The 20,704-nt window shown below is 41.7% G+C and overlaps 1 protein-coding gene across 1 annotated transcript in view; it reads right to left on the reverse strand.

Moving 5' to 3' along the window:
* The window catches only part of LOC309550856 (protein unc-93 homolog A-like), a gene marked incomplete at both ends in the record, with an annotated part of 436,926 nt that overhangs the window by 11,510 nt on the left and 404,712 nt on the right, over positions 1–20,704 (reverse strand). Inside the window, one exon of the mRNA XM_082251218.1 lies at positions 17,455–17,586. Coding sequence (XP_082107344.1) covers positions 17,455–17,586 — 132 coding nt within the window. The remainder of the gene's footprint in view (positions 1–17,454; positions 17,587–20,704) is intronic.

The raw sequence follows: 20,704 nt of genomic DNA on the forward strand, positions 1-20,704 counted from the left end.
GAATATGCCCTGGTAGAGGGGTGGAGATGACGCCAAGTGTCCGTCAGTGCAAATTCCCTAAATAACCTATGCAGTCGAGTAACAGTAGGGGTAGTAGAAGTCAGAGGTTGGGACGAACGGTCGAGGGCCAGACACAGGACCATATTAAAATCCCCCAGCCATACAGTGGGAACGGTGGGGTGTTTATGCCATGAAGGCAACTCCATCAATAATGACCACAGCACTGTACGGGGGGGGGGGGGCATAGCAGGCCAGTATAAGATACGGTTTAGAGTAGATGAGGACATGCAAAAAAACAAACCTACCCTGCGGGTCAGTGTGTAACGCAAGAAGGGAAAAGTGGAGTGTCTTGGCTACTAGTATCGAGACACCCCGGGAGTGGGACGTATACAGGCGTGATAAGTCCAAACCACCCAAGGACGGCGCAATGCCAGTGTAAGCTGTCCGATGGCGTGAGTTTCAGTCAAAACCACTACATCCGCCCTATATGACTTAAGACATTGGAAAATGGCAGACCTTTTAATTTTGTCCCTCAAGCCACGGACATTCCACGTGAGAAAACCCAAGGGTCCCATGGCGGTGACAAAAAATAAATGGAGCGGATAGGCAGCCAGAGGACCCCAAGGACACACGGCACTGGGCAGCCAACGGGAGCGCAGGGTACAAAACTTGGACTGTAAATACCCAAGCAGGTGTATACTCAACATAATCACATAGTAATATCATGAAAAACAGCATAAGAAAGTCATTTAACAACACCAACATTCCCCCCTCCCCACACCCTTCGCCATAATACCTTCCCTTTGAAGCTCTACTCATAGGAATTCTACCTCCTCCCAGTCCCTAGCTCCATTCATGATATCATCCCTCATATTCACTTGCACTTTGTTCTTGATATACAGGCATACCCCTCCTCCTTTTTTAACCTCTCTATCTAGCTGTCAAACCAAGTCTTTGAAGTTCCCACAAAATCGAAAGTCGCCAAAAGTTACATTACAAATCCTTACAGTAGACCTTGCCCTCCAAACTATCACCACTTATATCCTTCGCATGCAAAATCACTAGATCTAAACTAAATAAATTTAGGTTTTATTTATTTTTTCAAGCTTAAATTTGGTGATTGTAAATGTGAAGATAGATAGAGGTTTCTTAGCTTGAAGTGCAAAGATCTCTTATAAATAGAATGTTCCAGTAAAGAACTAAAGGATGTTTTAACAAATCCTCTAAACGTGACAGCAGATTATTTTCCTATGTGCCAACCCACATGGTGCTGTGGCACCATGCAACTTGATGTGGTGCAATAAAAAAAAAAAAAAAAAAAAAGAATCAGAGACTTCTTTCTCTAGGTTTCTGCAGGTAGCGCAGCCCATTGAAATGAATGCAATAATCACATACCAGGCACTCCTGGGGTGCCTGTAGGGTGGAAGGTAGAAGCAAGCCTGTGAGGCTCCCCAGCGATTGCTATGCTGCTAGCTAATGAGCAGAGGAAGAGTGCTGATACAGATACAAGTACAAGAGAAAGGCAGCCGGGTGTTCATGCACTGCCTTTCTCATCTACATTGAAATGAATGGACTGCCTAGATACAGAACACAGGTCACACAAGTGTGAACCTAGTCTTCAAAGAAAAGAGTATTCCACACAAATTGCCAGGGTGATAATATTCCACAATAATAGGACTGCAAGTAAAGTTTCCATTAAAATCAGCTAAATATATTTTAAAACAAAAGGTGTGCAAAGTCTTTAAGTTCATTTTATTTAGAAAGCCAGAGCTTGATCAAAAATGTACCTGGAAAGTATTTAACTGAATTAGTTGATTTTCAATGTTATAGTTGAGTAGTTCTTGGTTTGGTTTAAAGTATTATTATGAAAAATTGGCATTTTAGTAACTTTATATGTTCATGTATATACAAATCACACGTCCCTGAGGTTTTGTCAAGTGACTTCATCTTTACTAAGATGATATCACCAGGGTGATTTTTAAGGTTAATCTGGGTTAAAAATATATAAAATTGTATACCCAGATCCAAAACCTTTTCACCTTCGGGCTTATCCACCATATGTGGTATTCCCTGCCCTCTTGCACTCATCCTCTGAAGCAATTAGAGAAAGCACCTGGGACATAGTTAACTATTTGTGTAAGTACCATGGTAACACTTTTACGGCACCCTAATATTTACGCCAATAATTCAAGTATTAGATGCATAAAGCTAGTGTGTACCACTTGGTATAAAGCTAGTGTGTACCACTTGGTATGGTCTAAGTCCTAAGTCTGTCCACCAGGACACGTAAGGAAGTTTGTCAGATCTCTAATTAAGGAACATATATAATTACAAAAATGTGGCCTGATACCTTGTCCACATTTTTCCAGACATTGACATTATTGTTGCAAAATATGAATGACGTTCCAATGCTGTAAAGAAAAGCTATAGAAAAGCTGTACTTGAGTATTATGAAAGTTACTTGTGATGGGTAGTTGATATTTCGCTTGTAAAGTTTGTCTCAAAATGATACATCGGTCATCACAAAGCTCCACTATTTACGTGAAACATTTATTAGTCCACCATATAACATTTTTTGGGGTAAGACCTGGGGTAAAGTTTGGATTAGTAAGTATAGGGGTCATCAGATTATGAGGAAATATACACTTGTGAGCTGTACACAATCAGCCCCACAGGCTCAGTGGGAAATGACAGAGACAGGCATAAGATGTCGGGCCTATCTTTTGTTGGCATTCACATGAGGTGTCTCACTGGCCTCAGAATACAAGAATAAGATTCAATTCACATCCATGCTGGGTTTGGTTGCAGTGAGTGATATTTGATAATTGTGCCACAGTTTCTCAGTCTATTATCTCCCCAGATATATCTGAATAGTTAATTTTGAAATACTTTAATGTCATGACCAGAGAATCCTATAGGTAAAGTCCAAAACTGATATAGGATCCTGGGGACGATATTCATTTTTACAGAGTACATTCTGCCAAACCATAATGGGAGATTTTCTTTCCACCTATCCATATCTTCTGCTAAATTACTGCATAGTAGAGGATCATTTTTTTTGGTTTAGTGTGTGGAGTAAAGGCGTTAGATGGATTCCTAGTGTTAGGATCTGAACTTAATATGTCTCCTCTTGCTGTGCAAGCTGAGATGCTAGATCGCTCCCTGCCTGATTCCTTGTATAACCTTGCTTTGTGTTTTTTTTCTGGTGAACCTTTGTCACCTAAACGCAGGTGGTGATACACTATAGCTGGCTTTACCTATAGCAGCCCCGTTTTCCATAAAGCAAGCAGGCCTACTGGTACTTGAATGCCCCCAGGACTTATACACACTACCACCACGCCAGGGCATGCGTGAACTGAGCCATGCAAACAGGTATTACAGTTGGTAGACAGGCACAGTGATTCAGTGACAATCCAGGTAAAAGGCAGGCAGAAGTTTAGAGACTAGTCCGATATTCAATCCAAGGTCATACACAGGGAAATCCAATCTAGCAGAGCAGGGCAGACAAAGAGGCAGTTATGCTCACAAGCATGAGACTGCAGGCTTGGCTAACTTATAACAGGTTTGGTCTCCACTCAGAGTCTGGCCACAATCCATCACCTTGCAGGTGGACAGACAGACAAGGAGAATCCCGCAGCCAAAACCAGGATGCTGGAACCAGAAGCTATGATAGAACAGGAGCGCACACGCTCCTGACATTACACCCTCCTCTGAGGAGGGCCACCCAGACTCTTAGAGACAAGCTGGACATCTGACACACAACCATCAGGCTTGGAAAAAGTCAGGGGATCAGCGAGGTCAGGTTGGTTAGCAGGTGACCTGTCACTGGAGTTAGGCTGGAACACAAGCTGGATGCAAGGTGGCTTGAAGAAAAGGTTGAATACCCCACCTGGCCGAATAAGGCAGTCTATGCAAAGGATGGGTGGAACTTCTTAGACAGGTTTGTGCAGATGTAGTTGCAGTAGGGAGAGGCCAGGTAGTAAGTCCCGAATAAGAAAAAGCAGGAGGGTCAATTGGCATGGGCTGCATTGGAATAACTGGTGTAGAGAAAGACTAGACAGCATTGCCAGGTGTAGAGACAGACTGGACCTCATCATCAGGTGTAGAGGCAGCAAAACAGAGGGTGCACCGACCAGAGTGGTGGCTCTGAAGAAGAGGAATTCCTCTAAACGCATCAGTCCACGGGGTCTTCAGTGACTGTTCTACCCATACGTGTCGATACATTGGATGGAATTTCCAGGGATATGTGATGCACAATTTTCTGTTGCCTTTGTGAGTACAATACTTACCGTGTTTTTATTCAATAAATTGTTTGTCTCAGGATTATGCACTAGGTCGGTGCGCCCTCTGTGTGTTTTGTATAGTTGCAGTGTTAGAATTCCCTAAGTCTTTGAGGGCAGCAAGACTGTGGTTACCCATTACTAAGGGCAATGAGGACATAAGCACAGCCATCCAGGGGGGCCATTTTCCTAAACAAAGGAGACATTGTGTGTGTGACTGTTACAGGAGAGCTGACTGTACTGCTTTATCAGCAGCCTGGATTACATAGGTAATTGCCCCAACAAAGTTAAAAGAACAATTGCTGCAACTGATGTTATAGTGCCTAAACACAAACTCAAAGTCTGTCTCCCCCTTGAATCATGAAGAGAATAAAGGTAAATCTACTATCTCATATTGACATCCCTATCAAACTTATCACTGAGGGTTGTGATATTCCTTGCTCTGCTATGCTGGTTTCCAGGGCCAAGTGGAAATTAATGGACATAGAATTCACCCAAAGCAATAATATTCAAATGAGAAAAAAACCAGACCCAATTGATATTGAGATGGTCAGGCTTCGGGACCTTTTACCTACTGTATGAAATGGTTCCTCTTAAACTCCAATTTAGGGTTGGTGAGGGGGAGGGATCAGAGGAAGCCATAGCTGGCAGTAAGCAAGGGTCAAAGGGAGCTACTGTTATTAGTATTGGTAGTGTAACTGGAGTACCTAACGCACACACGCAGGCTGATAGAAACCTACATGTAATCTACTAATTAAAAACAACCTCAGAACAAACAAGGAGAACATAATATGTGCCAGTACTAAATTAAAAGGCATGTTCACAAATGCTAGAAGTTTAGCTAATACAATGGGGGAGCTATGAGCTGCTGTTACATGAGGAGGATTTTTTCTTGGGAGTATCAGAAACCAGGTTTGACAACCCATATAAATGGCTACCGACTGTCCAGGGGTACTCCCTATCTCAGAGAGACAGTGTAGGTGAAAGAGGGGGAGGAGTGTGCCTGTATGTCAGGAGTGGTTTTCTAGTGAATATGAGGGAATGACATGAAATCAATGTCATTATCAATTATAATGATGAGTTATTATTATAACTCACCTAAGGCCTGCCATTTCTTGAATGTCTTGCAGGACAATTTCATATGTCAGTTGGTAGAAGCCCCAAAAAGAAATGACGCTCTGCTAAATCTACTAATTACAAACAACAGATGTGATTGCAGAGGTGGAAGTAAGGGATAACTTGGGGGAAAATTGACCACAAGGTAATTACGTTCACCTTAAATCATAGGAAAAGAAGACAAAAGGGATAAAAAGATAAAAGATAAGAACCTACCCTACCCCACCATTTTGAAAGAGACAACCTTACTCAACTGTGCTCCATAGTTCATGACATTAAATGGGAAGATTCTAGAAACCAAGAACACTGACGAGAAATTTGAGTTTTTAAGAACATATTAGGTAGGGATCGACCGATTATCAGCAACACTGATATATCAGGGGCCGATATGCACTTTCCCCGATGGTTACCGATATTGCCGATATTTAGGGAAATTGCTTGTACCATGGTGATCCCTGCAGCTAGAGGCATCACCCCGGTACCGGTGTCCATAGCCGACGGTCAGCTGACTTGTAATGACAACTGATGCGGCTGAGAAGCCGCTCGGCTGTCATTACAAGGAGCGGGAGGGGACGCCCCCCCCACCACCGCCTTCCGTGGCTCGCCCGGGTCTCCTGTCCCACCGGGAGACCCGGGCATCCTACCTCCAATGCTGCCGCTGAAGAGAAGACCCGGGTCTCCATGTAAAAAACCTTGGCGCCAAATTAAAAAAACTGACAGCATTCAAAACAGCCAAACTTGGCGTTTTGAATGCTTTTCTGTGCCGAGGAGGGGTTTGGGGTCTTTTAGACGGGGATCCCTCCACAAGGAGTACCTTTAGCAAAATAAAAATAAAACATTTTTTTTTTACATGTCCGAAAATATCGGCAGATATCGGCCAATACTGATATCCGATGACCAAAATATCGGTATCGGCATTAAAAGAACGATATCGGTCGATCACTAATATTAGGTAATGCGCAGCAAATTTAAAAGAACTAAAGTTAAATCTGTGTGGCTAAACTCTAGTGGCCTATTGAAGAGAAAAAAGCCATCCTTTAAAAAATGTATGGCTGTGAGCCCTGACAGGTGAGTTCTGTGAAAACACAATAGCTCAGCAGGGAGATCACTGTACTTACATTGTATCACAGTATAGTGCAGAAACCTCCTCATGAGCTCCTATTTTTTTTTTTTTTTTCATTCAGCCGACGGGGTTGAACGAAAAAAAATGTACCTTGTGTACCAGGCTTTAGACTAGAAGATTGATAGAACTGTGGTCACAGTTTTCCTGTGCTAACATTTATTGCGACAAACATTGTACTGTTTTTTTTTGGGTTTTTTTTGGGGTGTTAGGGTATGCAGATTTTTTCATGCATTCTTTAAAAAAAATGAAATTCTGCTTTTCTGTGCATTACCACCGCGACTTTATTGTATAAAATATACAAAAAAACATACTCACAAACATGAGAAGGTGCAAGCATATCAGAATTTAACTCCAGCTTAGGCGATGCTGAAATCGATACGGTTGGACTTTTGACACGTTTCGGGGGACAAAACCTTCCTCAGAGCTGACCCAACCTGCTGCAGTTCCATGATTAATATGTTCACATATTGCAAAGACTCTCCCCTTCACTGGCATGCCTGGACAGGCCTTTTATGCCAATTAAATGAAAAGAACCTAATTTCACTCCTCCCCATACCTTAAAGCAGAGTTTCCCCCGCTCCCCCCCCCCCTCCAAACGAAAAAAAATTTAAATCAGCAGTCTACAAATACTGCAGCTGCTGACTATTAATATTAAGGACACTTTTCTGTCTAGGGATCCTACGATGTCGGCACCCCAGCCGATTTTCGGATTGGCTCTCGGGTGCTGCCACTGCCATTCGTGGTAAGGGAAACTGGCAGTGAAGCCTTTCTTTCGGCTACACAGCCGATTCCCTACTACGCATGCGCGAATCATTATGTGCTTTTTTTTAACTGGCACGGAGGAAGGAAGAGGGGGTCCAAACCTCTGGGGGACTTCGCTGTGGTGGGGTCTCACGAAGGTGGGGATGGGTCCTTGTCAAAAGCAGGTACCAGTTCCCCCCTGAAAGGTACCAAATGTGGCACTGAAGGGGGGGAGGAAGCAGATAAGTGGAGCGTCCACTTTTGGATGTAACTCAGATTTAATAGATACACAGCCATCCCGTTTTGCCATCACATAAATTTCTATGGCCACAGCAAAAGAGACCCTATGTCACTTTACCACAATGCTCATAACATTAAAACTCTCTCTCTCTCTCTCTTTCTCTCTCTCTATATATATATATATATATATATATATATATATATATATATAGAGAGAGAGAGAGAGAGAGAGAGAGAGAGAGAGAGAGATAGAGAGAGTTTAATTGTATATATATATATACAGACACACTATATACAGTGCCTTGCGAAAGTATTCGGCCCCCTTTTCGAACTTTTGACACATTTCAGGCTTCAAACATAAAGATATAAAACTGTAATTTTTTGTGAAGAATCAACAACAAGTGGGACACAATCATGAAGTGGAACGAAATTTATTGGATATTTCAAACTTTGTTAACAAATAAAAAAACTGAAAAATTGGGCATGCAAAATGATTCAGCCCCCTTAAGTTAATACTTTGTAGTGCCACCTTTTGCTGCGATTACAGCTGTAAGTCGCTTGGGGTATGTCTCCATCAGTTTTGCACATCGAGAGACTGAAATTTTTGCCCATTCCTCCTTGCAAAAAAGCTCAAGCTCAGTGAGGTTGGATGGAGAGCATTCATGAACAGCAGTTTTCAGTTCTTTCCACAGATTCTCGATTGGATTCAGGTCTGGACTTTGACTTGGCCATTCTAACACCTGGATATGTTTATTTGTGAACCATTCCATTGTAGTTTTTGCTTTATGTTTTGGATCATTGTCTTGTTGGAAGACAAATCTCCGTCCCAGTCTCAGGTCTTTTGCAGACTCCATCAGGTTTTCTTCCAGAATGGTCCTGTATTTGGCTCCATCCATCTTCCCATCAATTTTAACCATCTTCCCTATCCCTGCTGAAGAAAAGCAGGCCCAAACCATGATGCTGCCACCACCATGTTTGACAGTGGGGATGGTGTGTTCAGGGGGATGAGCTGTGTTGCTTTTACGTCAAACATAGCGTTTTGCATTGTTGCCAAAAAGTTTGATTTTGGTTTCATCTGACCAGAGCACCTTCTTCCACATGTTTGGTGTGTCTCCCTGGTGGCTTGTGGCAAACTTTAAACGACACTTTTTATGGATATTTTTAAGAAATGGCTTTCTTCTTGCCACTCTTCCATATAGGCCAGATTTGTGCAGTATACGACTGATTGTTGTCCTATGGACAGAGTCTCCCACCTCAGCTGTAGATCTCTGCAGTTCATCCAGAGTGATCATGGGCCTCTTGGCTGCATCTCTGATCAGTCTTCTCCTTGTATGAGCTGAAAGTTTAGAGGGACAGCCAGGTCTTCGTAGATTTGCAGTGGTCTGATACTCCTTCCATTTCAATATTATCGCTTGCACAGTGCTCCTTGGGATGTTTAAAGCTTGGGAAATCTTTTTGTATCCAAATCCAGCTTTAAACTTCTCCACAACAGCATCTCGGACCTGCCTGGTGTGTTCCTTGTTCTTCATTATGCTCTCTGCGCTTTAAACGGACCTCTGAGACTATCACAGTGCAGGTGCATTTATACGGAGACTTGATTACACACAGGTGGATTCTATTTATCATCATTAGTCATTTAGGTCAACATTGGATCATTCGGAGATCCTCACTGAACTTCTGGAGAGAGTTTGCTGCACTGAAAGTAGAGGGGCTGAATAATTTAGCACGCCCAATTTTTCAGTTTTTTATTTGTTAACAAAGTTTGAAATATCCAATAATATTCGTTCCACTTCATGATTGTGTCCCACTTGTTGTTGATTCTTCACAAAAAATTACAGTTTTATATCTTTATGTTTGAAGCCTGAAATGTGGCAAAAGGTCGCAAAGTTCAAGGGGGCCGAATACTTTCGCAAGGCACTGTATATATATATATATATATATATATATATATATATATACACACACATATATCTCTTTCATTAATTTGTGTGATCACTGCTTGCATTGGCTAAGCACAGAGGGCCTGGCACTTATTTGATGTTATGAAGGAATGAGCCAAGGATATCTAGCAAGCAAAATTTCAGGCTTATGGGGAGCTGCTTGAATGCATGCCACTTCCCCTGGATTGCAAATAGACCAGCAGTGCGCTCTGGAAGCTTGTCATGCCGGAAATACATCATTGTGAAGTGGGGCCTAGATGCAAGGTGACGGAGTTGTCTCCATGGATGCCCCGGATGCCTATTGGCCAGGTCGAAACGTGCTAAGATATGCCATCAGGAGGTGGGGATGAGACGCTAGGCACAGGAAATGTCTCCAGGGACACCACCCACACCCATCGGCCCCAAAAAGATCCTGGGATTAACCCTAAATCTTTTTATCCATCCATATATGGGGTAGTCAAAGATCCCAGGTCTGTCAGTGAATGCCCACAACCATAATTAAGAGCAGGTGCATAACACTGGCGAGGATCTCCAACATGCAAACAGAATGTACTCAAAGGAACTACACATTCTCCACAGTTTAAAAAACATGCCTGTGGGGCATAATCATAATCAGTTTACAATAGCATAAATATAAAAGTAATTCTTAAAAAATACATACATACTGTTTATACAGTACATATGTATGTGTTAAAAACCCATCCAATCCATAATAAAATACAAATAATGGTATAAAAAAGAATTTTCATAAAAAATCTCTGGAGATCTAAGAATTCGATCCCTTAACGGTTAGGGCAAAATATACAGTAAATATCCATGTACACAAAAACCATATATATTTATATTTATATATATAAATGCAGTGGCGGCTGGTGCTCAAAAATTTTGGGGGGGCGCAAACAAAAAAATGTAATAGGTATTGCTTTGCGGCAAAAAACGCTGTAAAAAATTGCATGACTTTGAGGTTGCAAAAGTGTGAAAGGGACCTTCAGTAATTAAAGTAGAGTTCCACCCTAAAATTATACTTACCTCCATCTTCTCGCTCCGGGTCACCTAAAAAACAAATGGATAATCGCAATTTTTTTTTTTTTTTACTTACCTCGTTTAGAAGAAAATATACTTACCTTACTTCCTCTTCCTCCCCTCGGCGGCCGTGGCGAGTCGTCACTTCCTGGCATGCAATGATTCCTGGGAGCTGAACGTCATCGCTCCCAGGAATCAATGCGCCTGCACTGGCCCCGACGTCAGTTCCGGTGTAGGCGCCGTCATACCTTGCAAAACAAAAGTGTGTGTATATATACCCCTATACAGAAGTTCAGATGTTTTGCCTGCCTCCAAAGACCCACAAAAAATGCCCAAAAAAAACGCCTGCAACAACACACCTGGGCATTTTTTTTTGGCGCAGGCATTTTTTTGGGCATTTTTTGTGGGTCTTTGGAGGCAGGCAAAACATCCGAAATTCTGTATAGGGGTATATATACACACACACTTATATGTATTTATACACATACACATATATAGGTGTGAAAGTAGCAGAAACCTATGCTTGCACTAATTAAATAATTAACAGGCATATGTCTCCGCTCCTATCACACCTATACATGTGTATGTGTATAAATACATATAAGTGTGTGTGTATATATAAAATGCCTGCGCCAAAAAAAAATGCCCAGGTGTGTTGTTGCAGGCGTTTTTTTGGGCATTTTTTGTGAGTCTTTGGAGGCAGGCAAAACATCTGAACTTCTGTATAGGGGTATATATACACACACACTTATATGTATTTATACACATACATACACATATATAGGTGTGATAGGAGAGAAGCCATATTGGTGTTAATTAGCGCAAGCATAGGTTTCTGCTTTTTTCACACCTATATATGTGTATGTGTATATATACATACATGGGTGTATGTATATATACCCCTACACAGAAGTTCTGATGTTATGCCTGCCTCCAAAGTCCCCCAAAAAAACGCTTGCTACAAAACCGGCAAGGTGTGAAAATAGCAGAGCCATATACCTGTTCTATATTAATTCTAATACAAACAAACTTTTTTTTCTGGTTCTGGACATGCTACAGAGCTGAAACTTCACAGGTACACTTTTTAGACTCCCCAGACACCAAATCCAAAGAAATCTCATTTTTTTTTTCAATAATTTTTTCAATAATTGTCTCTCTATCAAAAATGACAATTTTTAAGAACTTTTTTTGTGTGATTAATAGTCCCTGGGGCATGACCCAGAACCCTAGGCACTTTTTTGGGGGCATTTATTGGGTTTTAGGGCTTCAAAATGGTGTTTTTTGATTACCGAAGTTCGGGTCCCATTGATTTCAATGGGGTTCTGAAATCTGGGCCGAACTTTCGGGAAGTTCGGGTGTTCTGGTCGAACCGAACTTTTGAAAAGTTTGATCATCCCTAGTGCCAAGCATCGCATGACAGCGTTGATGCCTAATGAACAAATGTCTAGCATATGCAGTGAGACTCATGCTAAGTTCCTGAAAGTTTGGAAACCACAGCTGTCGTATGCCTTTCCTACTCTCCCCCCAGTCAGCTTGGGTCACCTATGACAGATGGCCTCGATGCCCCTGAGCCCTTACCTCTCGCTCCTCTGTAGGCACCATTGTGTGGATATTGGTGGGCCATAGAGGATACCTCATTGTTATAGGGAACCTCCCCAGGACCACTTGGTCTTCAAGCCTTTATAAAAAAAAGACCTATTTTCTGTTATATCAGTTCTCGTTGTCATACTGCTGCATTTTGTCTACCTTTGTAAGCTAACTTTTGTTACCACTGTCAATGCCCTCTGCATTGGTGGAATAATTGCATATTAGCTACTTGTTAAACTGAATAAAAATCACTGAAACAAAAAAAAACTTACAGAGTTGGCACTTTTCCTAAACACAGCGCTCAGACTCATCCAAATCCACGAACAGTCGATTAGTAACCATTATTTACTTTTTGCCAAAACTTCATAAGAGTGTACAGAAACCCCCAGGGAGGCCAATAGGATTCTCTAGTTTGCACTCCATCAAATATCTTGATTACAGCTGGCGTTGGTTTTTATACACCATAATAAGCCATCAGGATGCTTTGGCATCAGTTAGGTGAACTTTATCGAGCTTCAGCCAAACCAGAAAACATCAGAAAAATCTACTCAGTAGTTTATATTTTTGTTTATGAAAAAACTATTTCTAGTATGACCTACAATACTTTTTGCAAGTGCCGGTTTTGCCCTGAGCATTGGGAAAAGGAGGTGGTCTTTATTGATTGCTCCTCCCAGCTTGTGTGTTTTAAAAGATACATTGATTTGATTATGGTTTGGGAGGGTGACATGGCCAGCTTGAAAATGAAAGGCCTAATAATAATAATAATAATAATAATAAAATTATTCACCCTGACTTGGAACACTGATCTTAACTGGATGGTTTTATTGGATTTGAAGAAATTTAAGGGTGGTAATAAACAGCGCATACTCAGACTGGTCTGAGGTGGTAAGCGGGGTCCCCCAAGGCTCAGTCCTGGGACCAACCTTGTTCAATTTATTCATAAACAGCATTGAGGACGGGATCAGTAGTTCTATATCAGTTTTTGCAGATGACACAAAATTGGGCAGGGCAATAACTGCACAGCATGAAGCAGATATCCTACAGAATGACCTGGACAAAATAACGGAGTGGGCTACGACATGGCAAATGAGGTTTAATGTGGCGAAGTGTAAGGTTTTGCACTTGGGGACTAAAAACATAAAAGCACAATACACTTTAGGGGGGGAACCCTTGGGGGAATCAAAAATGAAAGATCTGGGAGTCTTGGTAGATGATAGACCAGGCAATAGCATGCAATGTCAAGCGGCAGCTGCCAAAGCAAGCAGAATATTAGCATGCATAAAGAAAGGGATGTATTCCAGAGATAAGACTATAATCCTTCCACTTTATAAAACTCTGGTCAGACCACATCTGGAGTATTCTGTCCAGTTCTGGTCGCCAGTCCTCAGGAGGGATGTGTTGGAGCTGGAGAGGATCCAGAGAAGGGCAACTAAACTAATTAGGGGATTGGAGGACCTTAATTATGAAGAGCGTCTGCAATCGCTTGATTTATTCTCCCTGGAGAAGAGACGCCTGAGAGGGGACATGATAGCAATTTATAAGTATCTCAATGGTGATCTCGGCATAGAAAAAAAGCTATTCAGTCGAAGGGATTGCATGAGGACTCGAGGGCATACAATGCGATTAGAGGAGAAGCGTTTCAACCTCAGGCAACGTGGGGGGTTCTTTACTGTTAGAGCTACAAGATTGTGGAATTCTCTACCACAAGAGGTGGTTTTTGCAGGAAGTATGGTGGCTTTCAAAAGACTCTTAGACGTACATCTCAAGGATCAGAACATTCAGGGGAATGAGAGATGATTACGGCCAAACACACCTACAAAGGTTGAACTGGATGGACTATTGTCTTTATTCAACCTCACCTACTATGTAACTATGTAACTATGTAAGGACCATGGTCTCTTCAAAACCTGCAATTACTTTAAACCCCCTGACTGGAATGGGTATATTCCTCTTGACAGCTGCCACCATAAAACGTGGTTATGTAATATCCCGAGTAATTGTTCCCCTGAGGCAGATTTTCTGACCCAATTGCAGACCTTGGCTGTAAGATTCCAGCAGAAAAGACAGTAAGACAGGCATAAAAGGTCATGGCAATGAATAGGAATACTTTGGATTCCAATGCTCAGACTAGCAACAATAATGCTTATGAGTACAGTCTCCTCTTGGATTATAATGTCCAATATATGCAATTTGAGAGGATTGTTGCTAAGCATTTGAATATACAGTAAAACCTTCCAAAGCACTCTTATATCAAAGCTAATTTCCATATAAGAAATAATGGAAACCTAGATGATTCGTTCCACAACCATTTGTTTATAAATCCTTCCGTTTATAGTCCATATAAAAAGATTATAGCAATGTGATAGGTTGTGTAACCATAAAATGTCCATTCACAAATGACCGCCTCCACAAGGGGATTAGAAACAAAATCCAGCAGGAGCTACGGAGTATAAAAGAGAAGAGATTGCCTCTAAGTGTAGCAATATGGTTACATTTAATGAAGGTACAACATTTAGCAACTCACATGGTTGATGATTAAAACAGGGACATTTAAGTATGCAGGCACCCAGGGTAAAGCTGTCCACATTCCTCCTCACCGCCGTCAGTCTGCAATCGTGACCAAGAAGAATACCCTGCAGTAGAGCGATCTGAAAGCGAGGCTTGAAGCGCTCATGGAGCACAGCGTGGAAGGGATGACATCGATGTCGGTGCGGAGGACAGTCTATGTAGACAGCTTTACCCCCGGATGCCTGCATACTTAGATGTGCCTGTTTTAATCATCAACCATGTGAGTTGCTAAATGTTGTACCTTCATTAAATGTAACCATATTGCTACACTTAGAAGCTCCTCTCTTCTCTATTATACTCAGTTGTGATGTGACGTGATGCTACTTGTTTATCAGGACATCACTTGTTTATCAAGTCAAAATTTATTAAAAAATGTTGCTTGTGTTGCAAAAAGCTCTCAAACCAAGTAACTCTCAACCCAAGGTTTTAGTGTACTTTAAGAGTACTCCCTTCTTTCCCATGGCTTATTTATAGAAAAGCTCCCACCCTAAGAGATAGAATTGCACCAGGAGTGGTCGAATCCCCATATACAAAGGGTCCCAAATATAAGAATTTTTTTACTTCTTATCAGGCTTTTATGCCTGTGGATGTTGCGCTGACTGTAAGAATTCTAGAAATAATAATAAACAAAAGGCATCCTCCTGTAATTTTACTAATAAGGATTACAAAATCAAATACCTTATTGTCAGTGCAGCACACTGGGTTGTTGTATACATGCTGGAGTGTGAATATGGTCTCCAGTATGTAGGGAGAATATCTAGGACCCTACATATTAGATTGGAGCATGTTAACAATAAAAAAGGGGAGTGAGAAAAGACACATAGGGGTTGGTTTACTAAGGGCAAACAGACTGTGTGCACTTTGCAAAGTGAAGTTGCTCGAGAGCAATAAATGAGTTAAATCTTCACTTTGCGAAGAATACCCAATCACTTGCAATGAAAGTAAAAAAAACTGCATTTTTGCTTGCAAAGGATTGGATGATGGAAGTCAACAAAGCTTTTGCTCATTGCTCTGGAACGACTGCTCTTTCTGAGTGCAAACTGCACTTTGCAAACTACACAGTCTATTTGCCTTTAGTAAATCATAGCGTTCCCAAACATTTCAGGATATGTCACAATAGGGATCCTTAGGGCTTAACATTTTGGGGTATAGAAAAAAATTAACACTGATAGGGGGTCATTTTATTAAACAATTAAGTCATAGGGAATCCTTTTGGATATAAAATACTAAGTTACTATCCCCTAGGGGTTTAAGTCCCGGTTCACACTTGTGCGATGCGGGAAGGCTGCGAATTCGCAGCCTGTTCCCGCATCGCAAACTCACATCTGGCAGTTCACACTGCCATATGCGATACGCAGGGGGTGTCAATGAAATGTTAATGACACCCCCAGTTTGATCGCATATCGCAGTGCGATCTGACAGTTCGCACAGGATCGGATCGCACAAGTGTGAACCACTGTGCGATCCGATCCTGATGCGGCTGGAAAAAAGGGTCCTGTGCATCTTTAGTGCGGGTGCAGTGCGGATTTCAGCCATACAAAGTGTATGGCTGAATTCGCACTGCACATCCGATCGCATGTAATGAAGGAGCAGTGCGCTCCGATATTACATGCGATCGCCGCACTCGCAAGAGTGTGAACCGGCCCTTAATGTGAAGTTTGATTTAAATTGTTTCATTTCTAATCATTAGTTTATGTATGAATTCAGTTTTATGTATGTGTATTTTTAACTTTTGTAATAAGTTAGCTGTGGGTTGATTTTTATATTTAGTACACTTGGTGTTCCCGGTTGATTAAGTGTAATTTTTCTATTTGGGGTTTCTTGTGTTTTTTTTCGGTCCATTTAAGAGTTGGGTAAAAGCATAATTTTTATTCTCACCTTTGGCCACTTCTAGCTTTGTTTTGTGAATTGAGATAGTCTTATGAGATATGAGATATGAGTCTTGAGATAGTCTTATGAGATGAGCAGGAGATAGTCTTATGAGACTGGTTAATTTTTTCCATTTATAAGTGTTCTTTGTTCTCTTGCTGCTAGTTACATTGGGATACCTCTATACTGCCTCCTAGCTGGCATAGACACTGGCGGCTTTTGGTTTCCATAACAGCAGCCTCTGCATATGTGAAGGGTTACTGAGTAACTGTTCCCGCAGACTAAATCTTGCCCAGAATGTAACGCATATGGGAGGAGGAGCTATGCCATAGATGTCACCACCAGCTATTTGTTTTGTTATTATTCGACTGTTCGTGGATTTGGATAATACTGAATGTTTTGGCATGACCTTAAGGAAAGGTGCCACCTTTGTGAGTGTTTTTAACTTCTTTTTAGCAGAATAAATTATAAGCAGAGAGCACTTTTCTGTGTTGTGTTGGTTTTGATTTGGTAATATGGTTTTGATTTCATATGATGATTTTGGTGCATCATATTTTTCGGAGTACCACCTGTCCAGGATTAATTGGTGCCATTATCTCTATTTTTGTGGTGCCATTATCTCTATTATCTCTATTATTGACTCAGGGGTCATATGTATGAGGTGAGCAGCCACGAGTGCCATGTGATTGAACACTGCTAGCACCTGAATGACAGGTTTTTATCCTCAGTCATCACTAGCTTATTTTCATCTGTAGGAGCTTTTTCCATATGGACTTTTATGAACTTTGTAATATATTTTTTATGTTGTGCTTATTTTTTTTTTTATGTAGTAATCTCAAAGCTCTCAGATGTCTATCTCATGATTTTATCTCATCTGGCCCCTTTGCGATCAACTTCTTTTATGCAGCGAAGGGTATGCAAACCAGTACTTTCCAGTTTTATTAAACATACAGTATTTTTTACTTACAGCTTAGTAGCGTTTGCCACACTGCATCTGCAATCCCCCATAGACCAGACATCACAAAAAATACTGCAAAGTTGCCAGTTGTTGGTTTCCATATCAAGAAGCCGATAATACAGCCAATGTTTATAGCTGCTCCTGTTAGATAAACATTTCACAAAACATGGTTAAACTTAAAACATTTAACAAAAAATGTAAGTACCATAAATTCAGTCAATATTTTGTATTGCATCATCATCTGATGACATCAAACTATGGATTTTGCTGTTTAATAAGTTGCCGACCGCCTGCCGAGATGTTTTGATTTGGTTCAGAACTGATCAGTCATCAGGTCCAGGCCAATGATTTTTGGCCTGGACCTGTTGATCAGTTCTGACCAATGGCAGAAGGTATTCAAAGAGAAAATTTGACCGCACTCAGGAGTAGATGAACTGGAAGTGTTTATTCCCATAAACCTAAATACACAGGTGCATCACACAGACATGGGACAGGTTGACACGTTTCACGATTCTACTGATCGATTACTCATTATAGTTAAGAGTAAGCGATCAGTAGAATTGTGAAACGCGTCAACCTGTCCCATGTCTGTGTGATGCACCTGTGTATTTAGGTTTATGGGAATAAACACTTCCAGTTCATCTACTCCTGAGTGCGGTCAAATTTTCTCTTTGAATACCTGACTATTGGATGGCGGATCCGACCAGCACCTAAACGGCTTTTTTCTGTTTGCTACAATGGCAAAAGGTCCTGTGCCTGTGAAATGTGAATACAGGCACAGGATAGGATGTAATCTCCTCTCCTGGAGTCCTTTTCGGTTCCAGCATGAGAGGAGATAACATCAACTGGGAGTACAGAAGCAGCACACTGACACCAGTACACATAGACACACATTTAACCCCCTGATCACCCCCTAATTAACCATTTCACTCCCTGTCACAGTGCACACTATATACAGTACAGATAAAATATACTGATCACTTTATTAGTGTCAATTGTGACTTCAGATAGTGTGAGAGGCAGTTAGTGGTAGTCCCAAATAGGTTTAAGGTCCCCACCATATATCCACCAAAAAAGATTTAACCCCCTGAGCACCCCCCCCCCCCCATTAACCCTTTCACACCCTGTCACAGTGTACACTATATACAGTATACAGACAATTTACTGATCACTGTAGTGTCACTTGTGACTTCAATTAGTTTGAGAGGCAGTTAGTGGTAGTTAGAAGCAGTCCCAGATAGGTTTAGGGTACCCGCCATATATCCCCTAATAAAGATTTAACCCCCCGATCACCCCAAGTTAACCCCTTCATTTCCCTGTCACAGTGTCACTATTATAGTGTACAGATCTTTTTTCTGATCACTGTATTAGTGTCACAGGTGACATTAGTTAGTTACCGTCAATTCAAGACAGTGTCTGATTGCCCGCCACATATATAGTAAAATATTTTAGCAGTTTTATTGCCAGTGACACATACACACACACACACACAGTAAACACTTACATTACTAGTATAGTGTCTGAACGGATCAATAACTTTTATTAGATCAGAACTATACTAGTGTCCTCAATAGTTTAGTATAGTGTTCCCAAAATGCAGCGTTAGCAAGATCAGCCCCAACACCTGCCAGCACCTGCGTTTAGCCCCCCCAAGAAGTGCAGAATCAGCAGATTACTGTCACTTCCAATACACAGCACACTAAACCGTGGCGTTAGCAGAGTCAGCCTAATCTCCACTAGCACTAGCAGTTACATTTTTTGGTAATGGTTCAAACAGTCCTTGACAACCAGTCACACTAGGTACCTATACATTTATTGGCCAAAATGTCCAAACAGAGTTACACTAGTGAAGAGGCCTACACAATGCTGAGCATGACAGATGAGAGGGATGGGGATGCCTCACTGTCAGAATAAGGCTCAGTATTCAAACCTGTAGACAGCAGCTCTGACGACAGAATAGTGGTCCATGCTAAGGTCAGGCGTACCCGACCCCGTTCTTCTGTTGCTGAGGTGCAACAGCCGCAGGGTTCTCGTATGCAGCAGAGTGTCGGTACTATTACTGCTCAACCTTCTGGTGAACTGGCAAGCACCAGCGGCCTAGTACATCCTGGTCATAGTCAAACTAGCACTGCAGTAACACTTGGTGACTATGGTTCCATAAGTTCAGTTCAAGCTGGTGCGGTGGCTAGCACAAGTAGTGTCCTGCAGCCACCAATAATTCAAAGACAGGCCCATAGAGCCCAAAGTGTCCTTCCTGATGCACTTGCAAATCCTGATTGGGAGTCCACCACTTCTGCAGTGCTCATACGTCCCCCATTCACTGGCCAACCCAGAATTCAGGTGAAAACAGCCAATTTTACTTCCTTTGATTTTTTATGAGCTGTTTTTTACGGAAGATCTTTACAGATCTATTGTGGACCAAAGCAATTTATATGCCAATCAAGTCATTTTTGCAAATCCAAATTTGACCCTTGCCAGAGAATTTGCATGGAAACGTATCAGGGTTTCCAAATTTAAAACTTTTCTTGGCCTATTCCTCCTCATGGGCATTACTAAAAAGTGTCAGTTGCGATCATATTGGTCCACTGACCCAATTCACAATATGCCCGTGTACTCTGCTGTCATGGCCAGGACTAGATATGAGCAAATCTTGCAGTTCATGCACTTCAGTGACATGAACTCTGTCGTCCTTGGGGTGACTCTGGATATGACTGGCTCCACAAAATTGGCCCCTCGTAAACCACTTCAACCAGAAGTTTCCAGCCCTGTATATAGCCCCAACAAGCTGTCTGCGTTGATGAGTCCCTGATTACATTATCTGGCCACCTTGCTTTCAAACAGTTTCTCCCCAGCAAGCGTGCCAGATATGGGGTCAAGATGTATAAACTCTGTGACAGGGCAACAGGCTATACATGTAGTTTCCGGATTTACGAGGGAAAAGATAGCAATGTGGAGCCCCCCAACTGCCCAGACTACATGGGAAACAGTGGCAAGATTGTTTGGGACTTGGTGTCTTTCTTATTTAGAAAGGGGTACCATTTATACATGGACAACTTCTATACAAGCGTGCCACTTTTTACACACCTTTTTGATTTTGGAATTGGCGCATGGGGCACCGTGCGACTCAATCGGCGGAGCTTCCCCCAACAGCTTGTAGATTCCCGACTTAGATGGTAGAGAGAGCCTGCTTGAAGTCTGATAAATTGCTTGCAGTGAAGTGGAGGGACACACATAATGTTTTCTTTCTGTCCTCCATTCA

The sequence above is a fragment of the Pelophylax lessonae genome (assembly GCF_965119305.1).
Source record: "Pelophylax lessonae genome assembly, chromosome: 3".
Taxonomy (NCBI): domain Eukaryota; kingdom Metazoa; phylum Chordata; class Amphibia; order Anura; family Ranidae; genus Pelophylax; species Pelophylax lessonae.